The sequence below is a fragment of the Struthio camelus genome, chromosome 11 (genome assembly GCF_040807025.1).
Source record: "Struthio camelus isolate bStrCam1 chromosome 11, bStrCam1.hap1, whole genome shotgun sequence".
Lineage (NCBI taxonomy): Eukaryota > Metazoa > Chordata > Aves > Struthioniformes > Struthionidae > Struthio > Struthio camelus.
The window spans coordinates 29232178-29247744 of record NC_090952.1 but is presented as its reverse complement, the minus strand read 5'-3'; the positions used below and the strand labels follow the sequence as shown (position 1 = coordinate 29247744).

At 48.1% G+C, this 15567-nt stretch overlaps 1 protein-coding gene across 3 annotated transcripts; it reads right to left on the bottom strand.

The window, feature by feature from the left end:
* Positions 1 to 469: 469 nt before the first annotated feature.
* Positions 470 to 14530, bottom strand: LOC104145673 (V-set and immunoglobulin domain-containing protein 4). 3 transcript variants are annotated; one of them, XM_068956876.1, is made up of 8 exons: positions 14381 to 14526; positions 12054 to 12303; positions 11473 to 11829; positions 10437 to 10718; positions 9077 to 9148; positions 8293 to 8406; positions 7615 to 7636; positions 470 to 6767 (listed from the first exon to the last, which is right to left on the bottom strand). In XM_068956876.1, exons 3-8 carry the CDS (start codon positions 11711 to 11713, stop codon positions 6557 to 6559), a joined length of 942 nt encoding a protein of 313 aa, XP_068812977.1. In that variant the 5' UTR covers positions 11714 to 11829; positions 12054 to 12303; positions 14381 to 14526; the 3' UTR covers positions 470 to 6556. The 3 variants fall into 3 exon arrangements, with proteins under 3 accessions (XP_068812977.1, XP_068812976.1, XP_068812979.1); XM_068956875.1 differs by lacking the exon at positions 12054 to 12303 and having other exon boundaries at positions 14381 to 14530; XM_068956878.1 differs by lacking the exon at positions 12054 to 12303 and having other exon boundaries at positions 6742 to 6767; positions 7563 to 7636; positions 14381 to 14530.
* Positions 14531 to 15567: the final 1037 nt, after the last annotated feature.

Genomic DNA, 15567 nt, shown 5'->3' with positions numbered 1-15567 from the left:
AGTTGGGAGATTATGACGGCAGCAAATCTTAAATAAAACACTAGGTTAATTGTTTAAAAAAAAAAAAAAGGATGGGACTTGTGAAGAAAAAGATAGGCAGTTCTGCCTGTTGGGTCTGACTCTGCTGTGAGGAGAGGATGAGGACGCTGAGACATTTTCAGTTCCTTCCCCTCACAGCTCCAGCCTTGCACCACACACTTCTACCCCACGTGATCACAGCGGTGGCTATCCCGTCCACCCATTTCTCTTGTTCTGTATTGCCCCTGAAACTGCTAACACCAAAAGCTGCTGTTTCAACATGGTGTCTTCAAGAGCAGCTTCTGGTGAAGCGTGCTCTGCAGTCTATGCACTGGCTACCACTGCTGTGTGGGGATGAATTACACTACCCCCAACAGCAAAGCACAAGAGACCTTACACACCTCTTTGATGGTCTCAACACTTCTTGCCACTGGGTGGGACAAGGCTCCCCTCCTCCTCCAGCTTTACCTGGGAGTCAGCCAGATGTGCGAGAGAGCAGCACCAACATATATGCCAAGAGGGCAACGCCTGGAGCAGGTCCTGGCCCCGCCACAGCCCAAACAAGGACGGTCAGGCCCTGCCAGCCCCCCCAGAAGCACAACAGCCTGACACTGCAGCACAACCATCCTTTAGTGTCTGCTACTGCGTTACAAAACCTTTCATAATACAGGCAGTAGGTAGTGCTTGAACAGAGAGAAGGAAAATTTTTCTCTCTCATCTTGCTCGATAATCAACTAATGGCCTGAAGAAGCAGCATCACTGTAATCCAGGGCTCTAAAGGTAAAAGTTAGGCATTGTTCTTTCCTGTGCTCAGGCCGTAAAAAGCTACATAAACTTGCAATTACGCTGCCACCCAGGAAAGGAAGATCGAGGCAGCAGTGACATATGCCAGATTGGTAAAAGTCCATGAGGGAGGGCTTGTATGCCCCAGATCTCATCTGATGCCTCACCCCCAACTGTGCTGACTGATTTAATAAGAGATAGTGACTCTCCCTATAAATTTGGTTTGCTAAAGCAGGACTGGCATTCACTCTCCCCCCCAAGTATTTGCATCTCAAATGCATAGGATAGATGGCTGCTATCTGGAGGTGTCCAACATGGGGGGGGGGGGGAGAGGGGGGACAGCATGAGCAGCACCAGCACACAGGGCAGGACAGAGGCAAGAAGCCCCTGGGCAAAGTGCCCACAACAGCTTCCTCATGTAAAATGCAAATAATTAACAAAGGGGACACAAATAAGCCTGTTCCCTGTTCAGTCACAAAGCTTATTATAGGAAACTTCAGCTGAAGGCAGGAACAGCACTCCCAGCATTACACCCCTTTATAAAAAGAAACGTTGCTGCTTTGTTTTTGCCAGAGATCCAGGAATGCCCTGGGGGTGGGTTTAAGCACAGGTGACAGCTCACACACCCTACAGCAAACCCTACACCCCCCTAGCACTAGGCTCACAGCTTGGAGGCTGCTCCTCACAATTGCAAGAAATTCAAGGTTAACAAAATTTACAGGTTTTTGCATTAAAGAACATATTTTTGAGCACTCCTGCTTGAGTGGAAGAGCCTGGGAATGCAAGGTATGACCTTATAGCTCAGGAACCACAGGGCAAAAAGGGAAAGCCAAAGTGCACATTCAGAGAAAATTCTTAACAGCAATGCAAGAGCATGTGGGCTTTTGCTTTTTTTAAGCTGCTCTCTCAATTTTAGAGCAGTTGACAGCAGAAGTACTGCTGCTCTAAAAGAGATACTGGCTAAGCAGCTCCAAAGCCTCCAAGCACCAGAAGAGGAGACAACAGGACCCTCCCTGCTCTGAGCACACACCTGCAGGGCTGCCTCACTTTTCCATCTTGCAGCTGGTTCCATCTTGCCTCAGGCCTCCTTGCTCAGAGCTGATCTACTCTGAGTCCCAACTTTCTTCAGCCAAGCAGAGATGTTTCCTGCCTGCAGAAGCTCCAGTGCTCACTGGCACAGGGGGACTCCCTCTCCCCCCCCCCTCCCCTTTACCCCACAGAGAAAAGCCCTGGAAGACCAGCCTCAGCCTCCTCCTCCTCCCTCCCCTTCTTTAAGGCCTCTCAAAGCCCAGCTGTTTCTGCTCCCCCGCCCCCCAACCTCCTCCTCCTGCAGTTTTAAACCCCTTCTCTACCTGGGACAGCAGGACAGGACTGTAGAGAGATGTAGGGTTTGCAGAATGCAGCAGTTTTTCTTTTAACTCTTTCAGCACCAGGAGGCTGCCCCTTTCCTTGGGTCGCATAGAAGCTGCAGTCGGTCGGTTGTTCAGATAAGGTCCAAGGGGCAGTTAGTGGCAGAACTAAAGTGGACTCAAGCCAAGAGCTGAATCTTGGAAGGTCTGGGTCTGTATTTCCCTAAAGGTGGCAGCAGGCCTTGGCAAGGTATTTTTGGGCCTGTTCCATCTGCTTTTAATTGTGTTAAAGCCAAGGAGAGGAAATGGTTGCTGGAAGCCCTGTGGTAGGAAGAGGCAGCAGTCCTCCATAGAAAGGAAGTTTTGCTTAGCAGAAATGCAGGCTGAAAGCTCTTGAGGACCCCTGCGGGCATTGGCTGACTGGTGGGGCCTGGTGGCTGCAGGATTCATGACAGAGCCACGTGGCATGGAGATGACAGCAGAGTCAACAAAGAGTTCGGCCACTTAGGGAACTGGCATCGGCAGTGCTTGAGATTTCATTGCAAGACTCACAATAATCAGTGTCCTTCTCAAAGCTCCAGCTCCTGGAGCCAAAGGATCAGGTAAAAATATTAGCTTTAATAGTATATGCCCTTCTGGAGCTTGTGGTTACGGAGACGCTTTGAAAACGTGAACCTGTCAGGCTACAAAGACAAAAAGCAGTTTAAAAGAAGCCCCAACTTTTTGCTCAAAGTCTTGCAGTATGCATGACCGACAGCTCAGTCTAGGCTTGGTGAATGGCTGTTTGATGCCAGAGGCACTCAGGTGCAGCTCCAGGCAAAGCAAACGCAGCTGTCCGGCAGCTAGAGCTGAGTTTCCCAGGACTTGAGGTCTAGTGGAAAATGGTGTCAGAGCAAGGCATGTTTGTGGCCTGGTGGGGGACCGTTGTTTGAAATACTTTTAATAGTTTTCTTTATTGTGACATGGAGCTATGTGGAAACTGAAATGCTTCCTGGAAACACCCTAGCTCTGACAAGTCTCTGGACTGCAAGGGTTTTTCATATGTCATCTCCCAGAATGGTGAATGCCTTCAGGCAGAGTCTGGGACAGCCAGAGCCAGTGCTGAGCCCTGCTACAGGCAGAGGAGGGGGCACAGAGCCTGGACCGTTTTCACTCTTTCCTTTCCAAGCAATCTCACCTCATTCTCTAGCCAAGCCTTACGCCACCTAACTCGCATAAGCATGATATCCCCTCTTAAGCACTCAAGCATGTGCACTGTTCATCCCTCCTGCTTTGTTAAGCTACTTGCCAGCAGCATGTGTAAGCGTACGCCTCCAGTCTGTTCTCATTTTGGGTTGTTTTGTACAGCAGAGCAGTTTTTGTCTCCTTGTCAGCAGATGGTGCTAGAAGAGTAAAGCCCTCTAGCTCTAGCTTGGGGACATAAAACGCTATCTGGTGTGATGTACCTTTCAAAGAGCTGGAGGTTTTGAGACAGACACCTGATATCTGGGAGCTGGATGAATACCACCAGCTGATTTCATCCAGGCTGCTGAATGTGGCTTCCTGCCTTCTGGAGTGATGAGGACGTGACCTTCTCTGCACTTCTCCTGGCAGTATTAGTTCTTTTAATTGCCACACACATCTCTAAGGCCACAGTCATGGCGCTTCTCTTGGCCTGGCCCTGACATTTAAGATGTATACTTCATGGTGTCTCAGGAAGAAATGACTTACTGTTTCTCAGTATTGTTTTCTCCAGCCTTGCTCTGTCTCTTGTCCTCAAAGCTTCTCTATATTCGTCAGGTGGATAGGAAGTTGTTTTCTGCATGCAAAGTTATATTTTCACAGTGTGACTATTCAGAATTAACCCTGGGAACAGATTTAGTCATCAGTGTATTAAGTCAGTGGCAGGGGGAAGGAGAAGCAATGAACTCTTAAGGTTTAGTGTGTTCCTGTCAGACCTGTGGAGTCAATGCAACCTTTACCTTCCAATGAGGCTGAGATTGTGACAAGCTTAGGCATTGCCCAGGTATGCTGAGGATGGGCAGCTGAGGAGCCCGTGGCAATAGAGTCCTGTGGAACTGCCCGAGGCGCTCACCCTGGAGGGCCTGCCAGCTGGTGATGAAGTCTGCTAGCTGGACCTGGGGTGGTTCAGCTGTGCCAGCAACAGCCCCGCTGTGAGTAGGGAGGATGGGTGGTCCTCACAGGTTAATGCCTGGGACAGGCCCATAGTGTGGGGGAGACTTCCTCTAGCTCCTGTGGTACCTTGGGGTTGAAGAGCTCGCATACAGCATGGTGGTGGGCAGTAGAAGATAACCACACTGTTATTCCATGTCTTTTCCCTCCCATAAATCTGCACATCACGACACCTGAACTGCAGCTTATACACAGCCTTGGAAGGTGTTGCAGATTCAAGGCTATCATAGGTTAGCAAAGGGCTTGCTGATTCTGCTGTCCTTAAGGCTTGTGTAGCTTAAAGGTCTGCACAGCCTGGGGTGAAAGAATCTGGCTTGAGACTCTGGGACTGAAAGACATTTGCAGCTCTGGCTGTTAGAAGACAGCTTTGCTTCCCCTTGGAAGGGAATAGTTGATCTGAGTCTCTGAAAGCCAATAAACAGGGAGCCACAGAACATTTTTTTAAATAACTGCTTTTCAGAGCAGACCAACATACTGAGTAATGATGTGAGATGAAAGTCAAGGATTTTAACTCGTGAGCTTAATCACAGGCAAGTTTTTTATGACATTTTAGATGATCTGTCTTTTCCAGCTCCTATCTTAGCCTTCCAGTGGCAGTGAAGGAAGAATCAGTACTGCAGCAAGCTCAGAGTCCTTCTAACCTCTGACAGTGACTTAGTAGCATAACACTTATCACCCCACTATGACTGATAAACTCCTGAAAAACCAGAACTAGCTGAAGGGTCTGGAAGAAAGGTGCTATTGGGAAACCCTCAGCCAGATGTGCCCTGCTTAATCACTGATGTGCCTAACCAACTCACTGAAATCAGTTTTTCCATCGACTTCAGGCCTCAGGCTGTCACCTTCGTTTTTCTATATCTTACTGTGCTTTCACTACAGGGGTTGGTGGCTGCAGATTTGTGACAATTTACAAGTAGAAGCAGCACCATGACCCTGAAAACTAGCCTTTGGGGGTTTGATGTAGGCTATGGCCATGAGAGGAGTTTGATTTGAGCTGATGTGCTGGCATACTGTCCCCCTCCTGTCCTCTCATCTTTAGAAGACAAACACAAGTCAAACTCCCAAGTCAAATTGTGGCCATGACTGGGCCCCTGCCTGTTCTATAGAATTAAATCAGGAGACAGAGCAAAAGCACAAATTTGTAAGCAATAGAAATACAAAGGCACTGGATGGTGAAATATCAGGGAAGTCAGAATCTGTTTGCAGTCGACTCCTTTGAAGTCTTCTGTATTTGCCTTGAGGGAGAAAATACTTTGTGCTAATCAAGCACTTTTCAAGACATTTTACAAACATGAAAACTCACAGCACCCCCGTGACATAGGTCAGCATTAATATCTCCAATGTAATCAGATAGATTGAGTCATGTTCCGCACAGTGAATCAGCATCAATCTGTGTGGAGTCCAGGGAGGTCCCTTGCTCAATCACTATACCAAATGCCTTAATTTTCTTTCTAAGCAATCATCAAGAAAGCCAGTATTCTGCATCGCTTTTATTTTATTATGCCTCTGCCCCCCCCCCCCCCCCCCCATATAATAAAACGCTAACATTTCTTTCAACATCCCTTCTGCTTTTCCCGGAGAAAAACAGCCAGTGGGGGTTAGGAGGATCATCAGCTACTGGGCCATTCCCTCTTCCTCTAAGTAATTTACTCCAGTCTGATCGGAAGAATGACATTCCTGGGACATCAACCCCCCCTCCATGGTCCCTTTACCATCCTCAAATGAAAAAGACTTAAGGGCAAACAAGCTGTACAACCAGTATGTGTTGAACTGTAAAAGTCAGGGAATATTCCACTCCCAGCACAATTCCTGGTTCCTCGCAGTCTGTGATGTCCTAAGAGGGGAACATATGCTTGAGAATATACCCTGCTGGTATTTTTGGCTAGTGTTGCAACCAGCTACACCTAGACCTGCAGGCTAAAGGCTTTTGTGTTTCTACTCCTCTAGGTCCCTTCTTCCTCACCTTTGCCCTTCAGGCTGCTCTTAAATTTATAGCTACATAAATGAAGGTAGATACCCACTTGGCTAAGGGTTTCTGCACCAACGGGCAGGATCTCATTCACCAAAGCCCAAGGTTATGCATTTCCCCCAGGTTAAACAAAAGCAATGAGACTGGTATATTTATCAGTGGAGAAAGCAGATAGGAAAAATAGTTTCCTTTGGTAAAATTCACCACTCAAGATGTGCAGCTCCATCTTCTGCAGAGCTGCTCATGTGGAAATGCAGGTATTCTACTAAAAGTTTTCTACTTCGTATTCTGATTCCATTGCCTTCAGAAGAGTATCACACTCAGTGTTTTTCCCAGTACATATGTTGCTGTAGTCATTGTCTTTCATGGTGAGAATTTCATACGATGCCTCAGTCCTAGAATTTTCCTCTTCTTGTAGGCCCTTAGCAGGGACTTCCAAACCAGTCTCTGTTCTCATGACATCTACGGTGCTATGGCTGAAAAAATAGAGAGAGATTAATCAGGAGGAGGAATAAATCAGAAATCATTTGATCTACACCTTTACCAGAGAATAGCAAACCTTACACTAATCTACTAAGAATCTGAGCAGCTCTGAAAGACACTAGAAAGCAATATTAAAAGAATTGTACACACACTCAAAGAGAGGAAATAAACAATTAACATAGGTACTACAATCACTGGTGGCATTATCATACCGGCATTCAACAGACTTTCCAAAGGCTGGACTAGCACCACATAGTCCAGCCTTTGCAAAATAACTACTATTAATAATTGCTAAAATGGCAATTGGTGGGGCCACTGTGGGGGTAAGGTATATCTATAAATAGAAAAGTAGGATTAGGGGATTAAGGGCTAAGATTAAGATGGGGCAGGAAATATGTTCTTATAGGTAGAAGCAAACAGGAACTGCACAAAATAACATATTTGGATAACTGCTGGGGTATGTTTCTTAAGAGAAAGGCATGTACAGGAGGAACTTATCTTGAGGGAAGAGATGAGAATTTGTGTTCTCTGCTTCGTGAAATAATGTTGGAAATTTAATAGAGTTTTCCCATGGCACTTGCAAGAACAGAGTGAAGGACCCAAAATATCTTCCTTTCATTCTAACGTATTAAAGAAGAGACCCTCTCTTAGTATCTCCCGCATTGAAATGTTAATGTCCTCATGCTGCTAATCAAATGCACTGTCAAGGTATTCAGATCCTCCTCTCCAGAAAGTCAAAGAAATCTTTGATTGTTCAGTGAGAAAAGAGGTTTTCCTGAAACAGATACCAGTACTGAAGCCCTCAAAATCTTCTCAGCATCACAGATGAATTGTACTCACAATGCAACTTCGTAGAGGGCTTCTGAAAAACAGAAGGAGAATCAAAGATGTCAATCAATATCAATATATTTCATCAATAAAAATATAGATCAATATATTTTATTATTAATCTGCTAAAGAAAAAAATCAGCTGCTCCCAGGCATTCCTGCCTTCAGGAAATCACCTTCCCACCTTGCTTCTCCCTAAAAGAGACTTCCCGTCAGCACAGAGATGTTTCAGAGTGTCCAGACAAAAATGAGCAGTAACATATGGGGCTGTCGGGTCTTTTACCTCCCCAGCCCATGAGCTAACACAGTTCCCAGCTGACTGGGGGGGGGTCATGCTCTGCACTGGGTTGTGTGGCATGGAGGAGAGCGATGGTGATTCCCAGGGGTTCATGCTCTGCACCGAGGTGTCTGGCACAGAGGGAGGGTGATGGGCAGGAGAGGCCAGAGCTGTCCTGGCAGAGGGACTCCCTGGGGTTGGCTCCAGCCGAGCCTCCTGATCTTTACTCGGGGCAGCCCGTGCAAAGCAGCACCGTGGGCAGCAGCGGCCACGTGGCACAGCCCGGCCGAGGCAGCGCCTGTCCCTGATGGACCACGCCAGTCCTGGCGCTCGCCCGCCCACCGCCCATCTCCTATGGGCCGCACTTCGCTCCACTCCCGTCACCCGCCACCGCGGCCGGGCACTCCACTCACCGTCCCTCGTCTTCCCTCGGCGCGCGATGGCCACGGCAACAGCGACGAGCGCGGCCCCGCAGAGCCCGGCGGCCAGGACGATGAGGTATGGCAGCAGGCTGCCCCACTGCAGCCCTGGGTGCAACAGACAAGCCCTGGTCCGCAGGCGCCGTGGCCGGGCCAGGCTGCGTCCCTCCCTGATGCCCGGGGTGCTCGGACGAATGCTGACGTGGGGTTGGGTACCGGGACCTGCCCCCTCCCCGCCCAGCCGGGCAGCCCGGTCCATGCCCATGGGGCAGCATTTCTGACCCAGGGGTTAATGGGTAGGATGGGCTGGCGTTGCAAGAGCGGTGCTGAGCACAGCCATGTAAAACATTTTAAGTGGCACCTCAAACCAAGCTGTGTCCACCTGCTCCGGAGCCTCTGCATTCAGCCCCCGCTACGCAGAGTCACTAAGGCTGGTGAATATTTGCAGTAGATACTCATTTTGCTTTAAAACCAAACAAAACCTTCAACAGCAGTGAAAAGGTACATAAAATGTGACGTCTGTGCCTGAGTTCAATGTTAAAATTTTCATCCCCTTCAAGACAGAAACACCTGCGGATGGGAGGCCAAGGGGGGGAATCCCTGCTTAGAGAAAAATCCGATCTTTGACAGGCTAGGAATTTGTTCCCTGAAACAAGATCTACTGCCAAGTTCACCGTCTGGTCTGCCAGACAGCAGCTGTCCATCAGCCCTCATCAGTGCTAATCTTGTATTTTTCTGCATGAGCCTTTTGCTTAGCGCTGTGAAGGTCTCTGCTTACCTGTGGCAATGGGAGTGGGAGGCCCTACTGAAACGACATCCTTCCCAGAGGTTGGCGTTGCTGCAGGCAGCTCTGCAAAAGTGGAAGAGCGCAACTGTAACGCTTCCCAAACGTCAGGGCTGCGTCGGGTGGGAGCGGGGTTTGCTCTGGGGTGATCTCTGCGTGCCCGGCGAGCCCTGTCCTACCCGCCTCGGCCATCAGCGAGGCCTCACCTGCTCCGCTCCTTGCACCTGCAGGTAATGGCTGCCCTGAAGTTGCCTGGCCCATTTCGGCAACAACTTTGCTCTGGCTCTCTCAGGCTAACACTTCTGAGGTAAAAGGAAAGAAAACACCTATTTGACCTGCTCTCAGCAGCAAGCCACGTTTTTCTCCCTGATGTGCCATCTCTCTCCTGGCCTCCACACCCCAACACATCGATGGTAACCCTACCAGACATGGTGTGTTGTAGATATAAGCGCTTGTGGCTGGCTTCAGATCGAATCCACATCTACAACTACAGAGGATGCTTCAATTTTCTGTCTCGCTGGGCCTCACTGAGGTTTCCACAGGACTGTCTCACTTCATTTCTCCTGCAATGATGCCCCAGCTGTCCTGGGGTGTTTTACAGATGGCAGCTGTGCCTTGAAGCTCTCTGATGGATGAAGCCCCAAGGTAGGTTTCCTGTGCCCGGCTGAAGTTGTGTGACCCCCCCCGGCTCCCCCCCGCCCCAAGCACCGGCATGGCTGCCGTCACGAGGGGGCTCTGGCCCAGCCACCCAGAGCTGAGCACCCGCATCCAGGGCACACGGACACCCACTTCTATCCCTCCTGGAAAGAGGATCTGCAGCCCAAAAAGACACTAAAGTAAATTTGTCTCACTCAGTTCAAAGTCTTATTTCCAAGCCCTGTGTCATTCACACACTGCCAGGAAGAAAGCGGCACTTCCTTTGCAGCCCTGAGCCTGTGTCCCTTCCAGCCCTTGCTGGTCTCACCTCCCTGTGAGGTGAGCTTGGGTCTGGTGTGTCTGCAGGTCCCAGTGCCGGACCGCTGTCTGACTGGGGACCCTGTGGGAGGGACTGGCCACCAGACGATTTCCCTCACTCCCCATCAGCATTACAACCCAGGTAAAAGGAAGACATGCCAAGGGCAGGAGCAAGGCTCCCACCTTGCAGAATCTGGGTCCCACAGGGACATATTTCTCAACCCTGCCGTGATCAGCCATGCTGTGAAGCAGGGAGGATGTCAGACCCTGTGATTTCCTCTCTGAGTGGCACTATAATCACAATGCATGTTCAGCATTAAGTGTCCGATCTGTGTACAGAAACTGTTTGCCTTGATCATTTCCTGCAGCTGAGATGACAAGCTCTAGCATGGGGACTCACCTCTCACTGTCAGCTCTACAGCATCGCTCTGCTGCGCGACACGTGCCCCAACCCTGTTTTCTGCTTCACAGTAGTATTTCCCCGAGTCGGAGGGTCGCAGACTGTCAAACGTGAGTTCGGCCTGACTGCCCAGAAGCCGAGCTTTTCCTCCCGGCTCTCCCAGGAACCAGCGGTAGCTGATGGGTGGGGATCCAGTGGCCACACAGGTCAGGCTGGTCCTGGCTCCTGCCGGGACCATCAGTCCCAGCTCACCAGCCCTGATGATGGGCTTAGTCACTGCAACTGAAAGACAAGCAGATTGGGCTCAGGTCACGCGGGCCTTGGATGTGTTAGAAGTCTTCCCTGTGCTCCATAGCAGTTCACTTGCTGGGTTTGAGTCCTTCCCCAGAGGGAACAGAGGCACCAATGTTATGTCACCTCTCTGCACAGATTAAGCTCAGTTCTCCTGTACCTACAAACAGCTTTACACTAGTTATGCCACCCATTCCAATTGCGCTATCACAGAAGGCCTGCTCTGCTGGATTGGTGCCCTCTCCATCCTGCCCTAAACCCACCTTGCAGAAAGAGATTTAGTTCTAGCACACATTGGGGATGTTCTGGAAGGAGAGAGGGCATATTTGGCCAATACAACACCCACCTGATTTCCCACTTGCTATAGGAGCCACAGAAACACCGGTTATCTGGACAGAACCAAGGACAGATTTGAGTGCTATCTCAGACAGCAGTGGGTTCAAATGGCCTGTTGGTAGATCCAGATTCGGGTCTGAACTAACTGCTCCCCCTTCCCCAGTCTACCACACCACCACAGTCCTGAGAAGTATCATTTCCTCCTCCTCGGAGAAGCAGGACTAGCCGCAAGGAAGAGGCAGACACTCTTCCCATCGAGATGCCTCAGCACCCAGTTTGGATGTGGGTAGACAATGTGGTGTGAAAGACTCTTCCCTGAGCTACGTGCTCCCTACCAGCTGCCTCTTGTGCTACGTGCTTTGTGAATTAGAAAGGCTATGCAAGAGCAGGGCTTCATTGCCGGATTTACCTTTGACAACTTTAACTATAGTGGTCACCTCCTTTGTTATCAAGCTGTTATTTTTAGACCTCCAGGTGACTTGACAGGTGTAGTGTCCACTGTCAGGGATTTCAAGGCTCTTGATTTGAAGTGTGACATCCCCTGGGCTGTTCTCTGGGACACTGACACGGTCTCTGAACCGAGACAACAAGACGTGGTCACCAGAGTTATCCCTACGAAAGATGGCAGAGGTACTATAGTCTCGCTCCATGCTCCAGATGAGCGTTTGCTGCGTGAAACCTTCTGAGGGCACATAGGTACAAGGTAAAGCAGTGGATCCTTTCCATGTCCCATTGATCTGGTGTAGGCCAGACAGATCCAGGATGGCTGCAGGGAAAAACAGTTGAAGAAAAGAAATCAAAAACTGCAAAGGAGAAAATGTCCTTAGGAACAGGAATCACCAGAAGGTAGAAACCAGCATGAAGCAGCATGTTAGATGTGCTGCAGACCACAGCTGGCTAAACCTGGACCTGTGTACATCTCACTGAGCACAGGGAAGTGAACAGTTGCTTAAACTCCATGGCTGTTTTTGATTCTCTCTGGTTACTTGCCAGGTTTTAATTCCCTCTTGGTACAGAGAGGCACAAATCCTGCTCCTGCTGCAGCATCACAGCTATAGTGTTCACAAGACCTTAAGAAGCACTCTTATTCCTGCTCCCTAGCTCCAGCCTTCATGTTCTGCTTTTGCTGCTTGGCTTTCTGCTTCCACTTGCAGGTGATGAGTCAAACAGCAGTGGACTTCCTCCCATCCCCAAAGACACTGGGTGCTCTGACGACACCAGATGCAATGTTGTTCTGTACCTTACATGAGGGAGGAAGGATGAACAAGTCAATTTTATTGTTTTACTGCAATCAAGCATATTTGTTAGGTCCAGCATTTGCACTTATCAACGTCACTAATTTCTTATGTAACTTCCCTGTTGCTCACAGGTCACAGCAGTACAGCTGTGCAGGCATTAGCACTTCTCTGTGCAACAGCCTGTCCCAGAGCTATCAGGAGGGACCATTCAGGGGGAAGTGAGGATCTGCAGATCTCCGTCCAGGAGGACAGCCTAGGGGACTGCTGGGGCTGAATACAGTGGAAGTTTGTTTCTGACATGGAGCACTGTTTTTCCTTTAGCAAATGACTTTGAGAGGGCAGGCACAGCTCCATTCTTTGAATCTCGCACCTCTAGCAAATGCAACTCCTTGATATATCTGCTTTTGAAGGTTTTTCTGGAAGCTCAGATATACTCTCAAGGCATTTGATGCTCAAGTGTATTTAGCATCCAGTGTATTCATCTGGACATAATTTTAGTTAAACATTTCTCCAATATTGCTTTGTATTGCTGTGTGCCATGAAACAGCTGCTAGTATGCACTGATTCACTGTGGAATCGGCTGCACTCTGTGTATAATTGATTCCAGCACTACTGGGGCTGACATCAAAAGAGAGCTAATCGGAAGGAATGGAGAAACGCAGCAAAAGAAAAATCTCCAACAGAGCATTTGTAATGGAAATATTTCCTCCTAGGACAATTATTAAACTGGAATGTAATCTTCAAAACAATGTGAACCCTCCTGCCAGAGGTAGATAGAGCTGGATTAGATAAAATCTGAAGAGCTGTATTAGAGAGTAGCCCAGATAGGTCAGAGGGATTTGTATCACCCATAATGCACGATAATGGCACAAAATTTTAAACTCTCAAATTCTGATGCAGTTTATAAAGTAACTAAACATCTCCCTAGACTGCCAGCACCCAGCTTTCCTGGTAGTGTGGAAGCGCCTTGCAGATAGGGGCCTTTAGGTATCTGCTCTGAAGTCCTGGACCTGAAACAAGAACCATGAACCCAAAGCTGAACTTTGTGCTTTAGCCTTGGAAGACTTCATATGTGACCTAGCTTTCTTAGTTCATGCCTACCCCATGCCGATAAACAAGTACCTTCCAAGTACTCAAGTGGGCACAGGAAAATGGGGAGGAGGGGTAGCAGGTATGTTGTGGTATCCAGCTCATTTTCCCAATCTCTCTGGCTGTCTGCCGGTGAGACCACAGTTCCTTTGGGAAGTGCCTCATCCAAGCGGCAAATTACCTGAACTGAGCTAGACTTGGCTCACCTCTATCCATGTTGCCTTCTCCCTCTCCCTGCTTCTTTTTTTTCCCCCCAGAAAGGCACTGGTTATATTCAGTTGCATTAACACACAATAAGCAGCTTAAGAGGCTGATCACAGAAATCTCTAAAGCTGCTTTTTTCATAATGAAATGGGGAAAGTAGTCTAAGTCTGTTTTTCTGAATATCAGGAGCAATTCTGTGCTTCTGTATACAACTGTCAAAGCATCTGTAGCTTTTCCCTTTCTCCTGTTTCCCAAGACCTTTCTCTGCCAGTATCAATGCACTAGGAGCACGCTCAGATGCTTCATGGGCATATAAATTGAGGCAAAGATTCCAGTATCACCTATCCTAATGCACCTAGACAGTCAGTAGAGCAGGAGAGACCAAGGTGAATTATGCACGTGTCTGAATCTAGGCTCACAATTACAGCGGTACTTCTTCCTTCCCAGAACCAGGCTGGTAAAACAGTGGTGATGCATCATTCAGCTCTAAAAGTATGTGCATATTCCAGCTCCACAAAGACTGTTTTGGAAGCTGACACACCAGAGCAGATCCTCTCCAAGGATCTTGAACAATCCTGTTTCGTTCTCACTCTTACTCTCAAAAGCACATCACTGTGTCTGATGCCAAAGGAGACTCTTGTGAGTTCCCAGGCTTTATTTTTTTCATGCAATAGAGATTTTCCCCACTTGACAATTTTTAGAAATTAAGACACTAAAATTCAAAAGATTTCCCCTGCCCTCTTAGTACTCAGATATTTCTTCTAATGTGAGGAAGCATTTACTCACCACTACAGCTGATGAAAGCCTTCACAAACACTGCTATCCATACTATTTTTTCCATTCTCCTGGACCTGCAGGTTTGTCCTCCTTTCCCTCCACTTACTCAGAGAGAGACCCACACTCCCGAGACCAGAGTGCAAGTCAAGAATACTTCCTTTTCTTCTGTCCTATATATCATCTAGGATCCGGGCTGTGCTGCTGCCCTTTTTCCTTCCTTCTTTCTGAAATATCACGAGTCCATTTCACTGATGACTGGGTTGAAGGATGAACAAAGACTATAAGGATCTTTCTGCTTCCATTTTACGTTCTGCTATCCCCATCCACTTCTCTTACCATTCTCCTGACTTTCTCCAAGGGATGCTCTAAATGCTCTTTTTTTATTCTCTTCATAACTGGGTATTTTTTGTTTTTGTTTTTGTTTTTTTGCTTCCTTTCTTTCCATGTTTGCAGACATTTCACAATGAAAGAGCTTTATTATGACTACACAGTCAAGCACTCAGTAGCAAGGGAAAGCAAAGTTCTGGCTGCTTGAGAAGCATGAATTCAACTTTCAGACTTTTGTGTGATGACATTAGCATTACTTACACAATTACATACTATTTTGCCACGCACAGGACAGGTGGTGTCAATTCACTGCCTCCACTTCTAACATTATGATTTATGTCATCCCATCTTCCTCTGTGGTTCTAGAATAGAGCTGCTGCCCATCAGTCAGTTCATCTTCCCAGCACCTTTGTAAGGCTAAGCATGATATTAGCCACATTGTAAGTGCAAAGAACTGTGGCACAAGGAATTGAAAGTCTAAAATATCTCCTGGTTTTGGATGGTCAATTACAGCGGTCACAGATGATCTGATTTTCCAGAGTAAATAACATCCCACAACACTTGGGACATCCAAAACATTGCTTCCATCACCTTTGCGAGTGGCTGGGAGTGCTCAGCATCTCTATCCATCACACCATAAGGGCTTCTAACCAGGCATCCAGAAATGGAAAGCACAGTAGCCTATACTTGGGAAATTTGAACTGACTCACCTAAGATCACATAGGAGCATAAGTAAGGCAGAGACCAATCTGGGCAGGCTCAATTCCATTTCCTCACTATCTTCTCCTCCTGTTGGCGCTTAGCTCTTCCACCATGCACACGTACCAACTTCTGCAGCAAGGAACTTCTTTGATGCAACCCCGCTCATC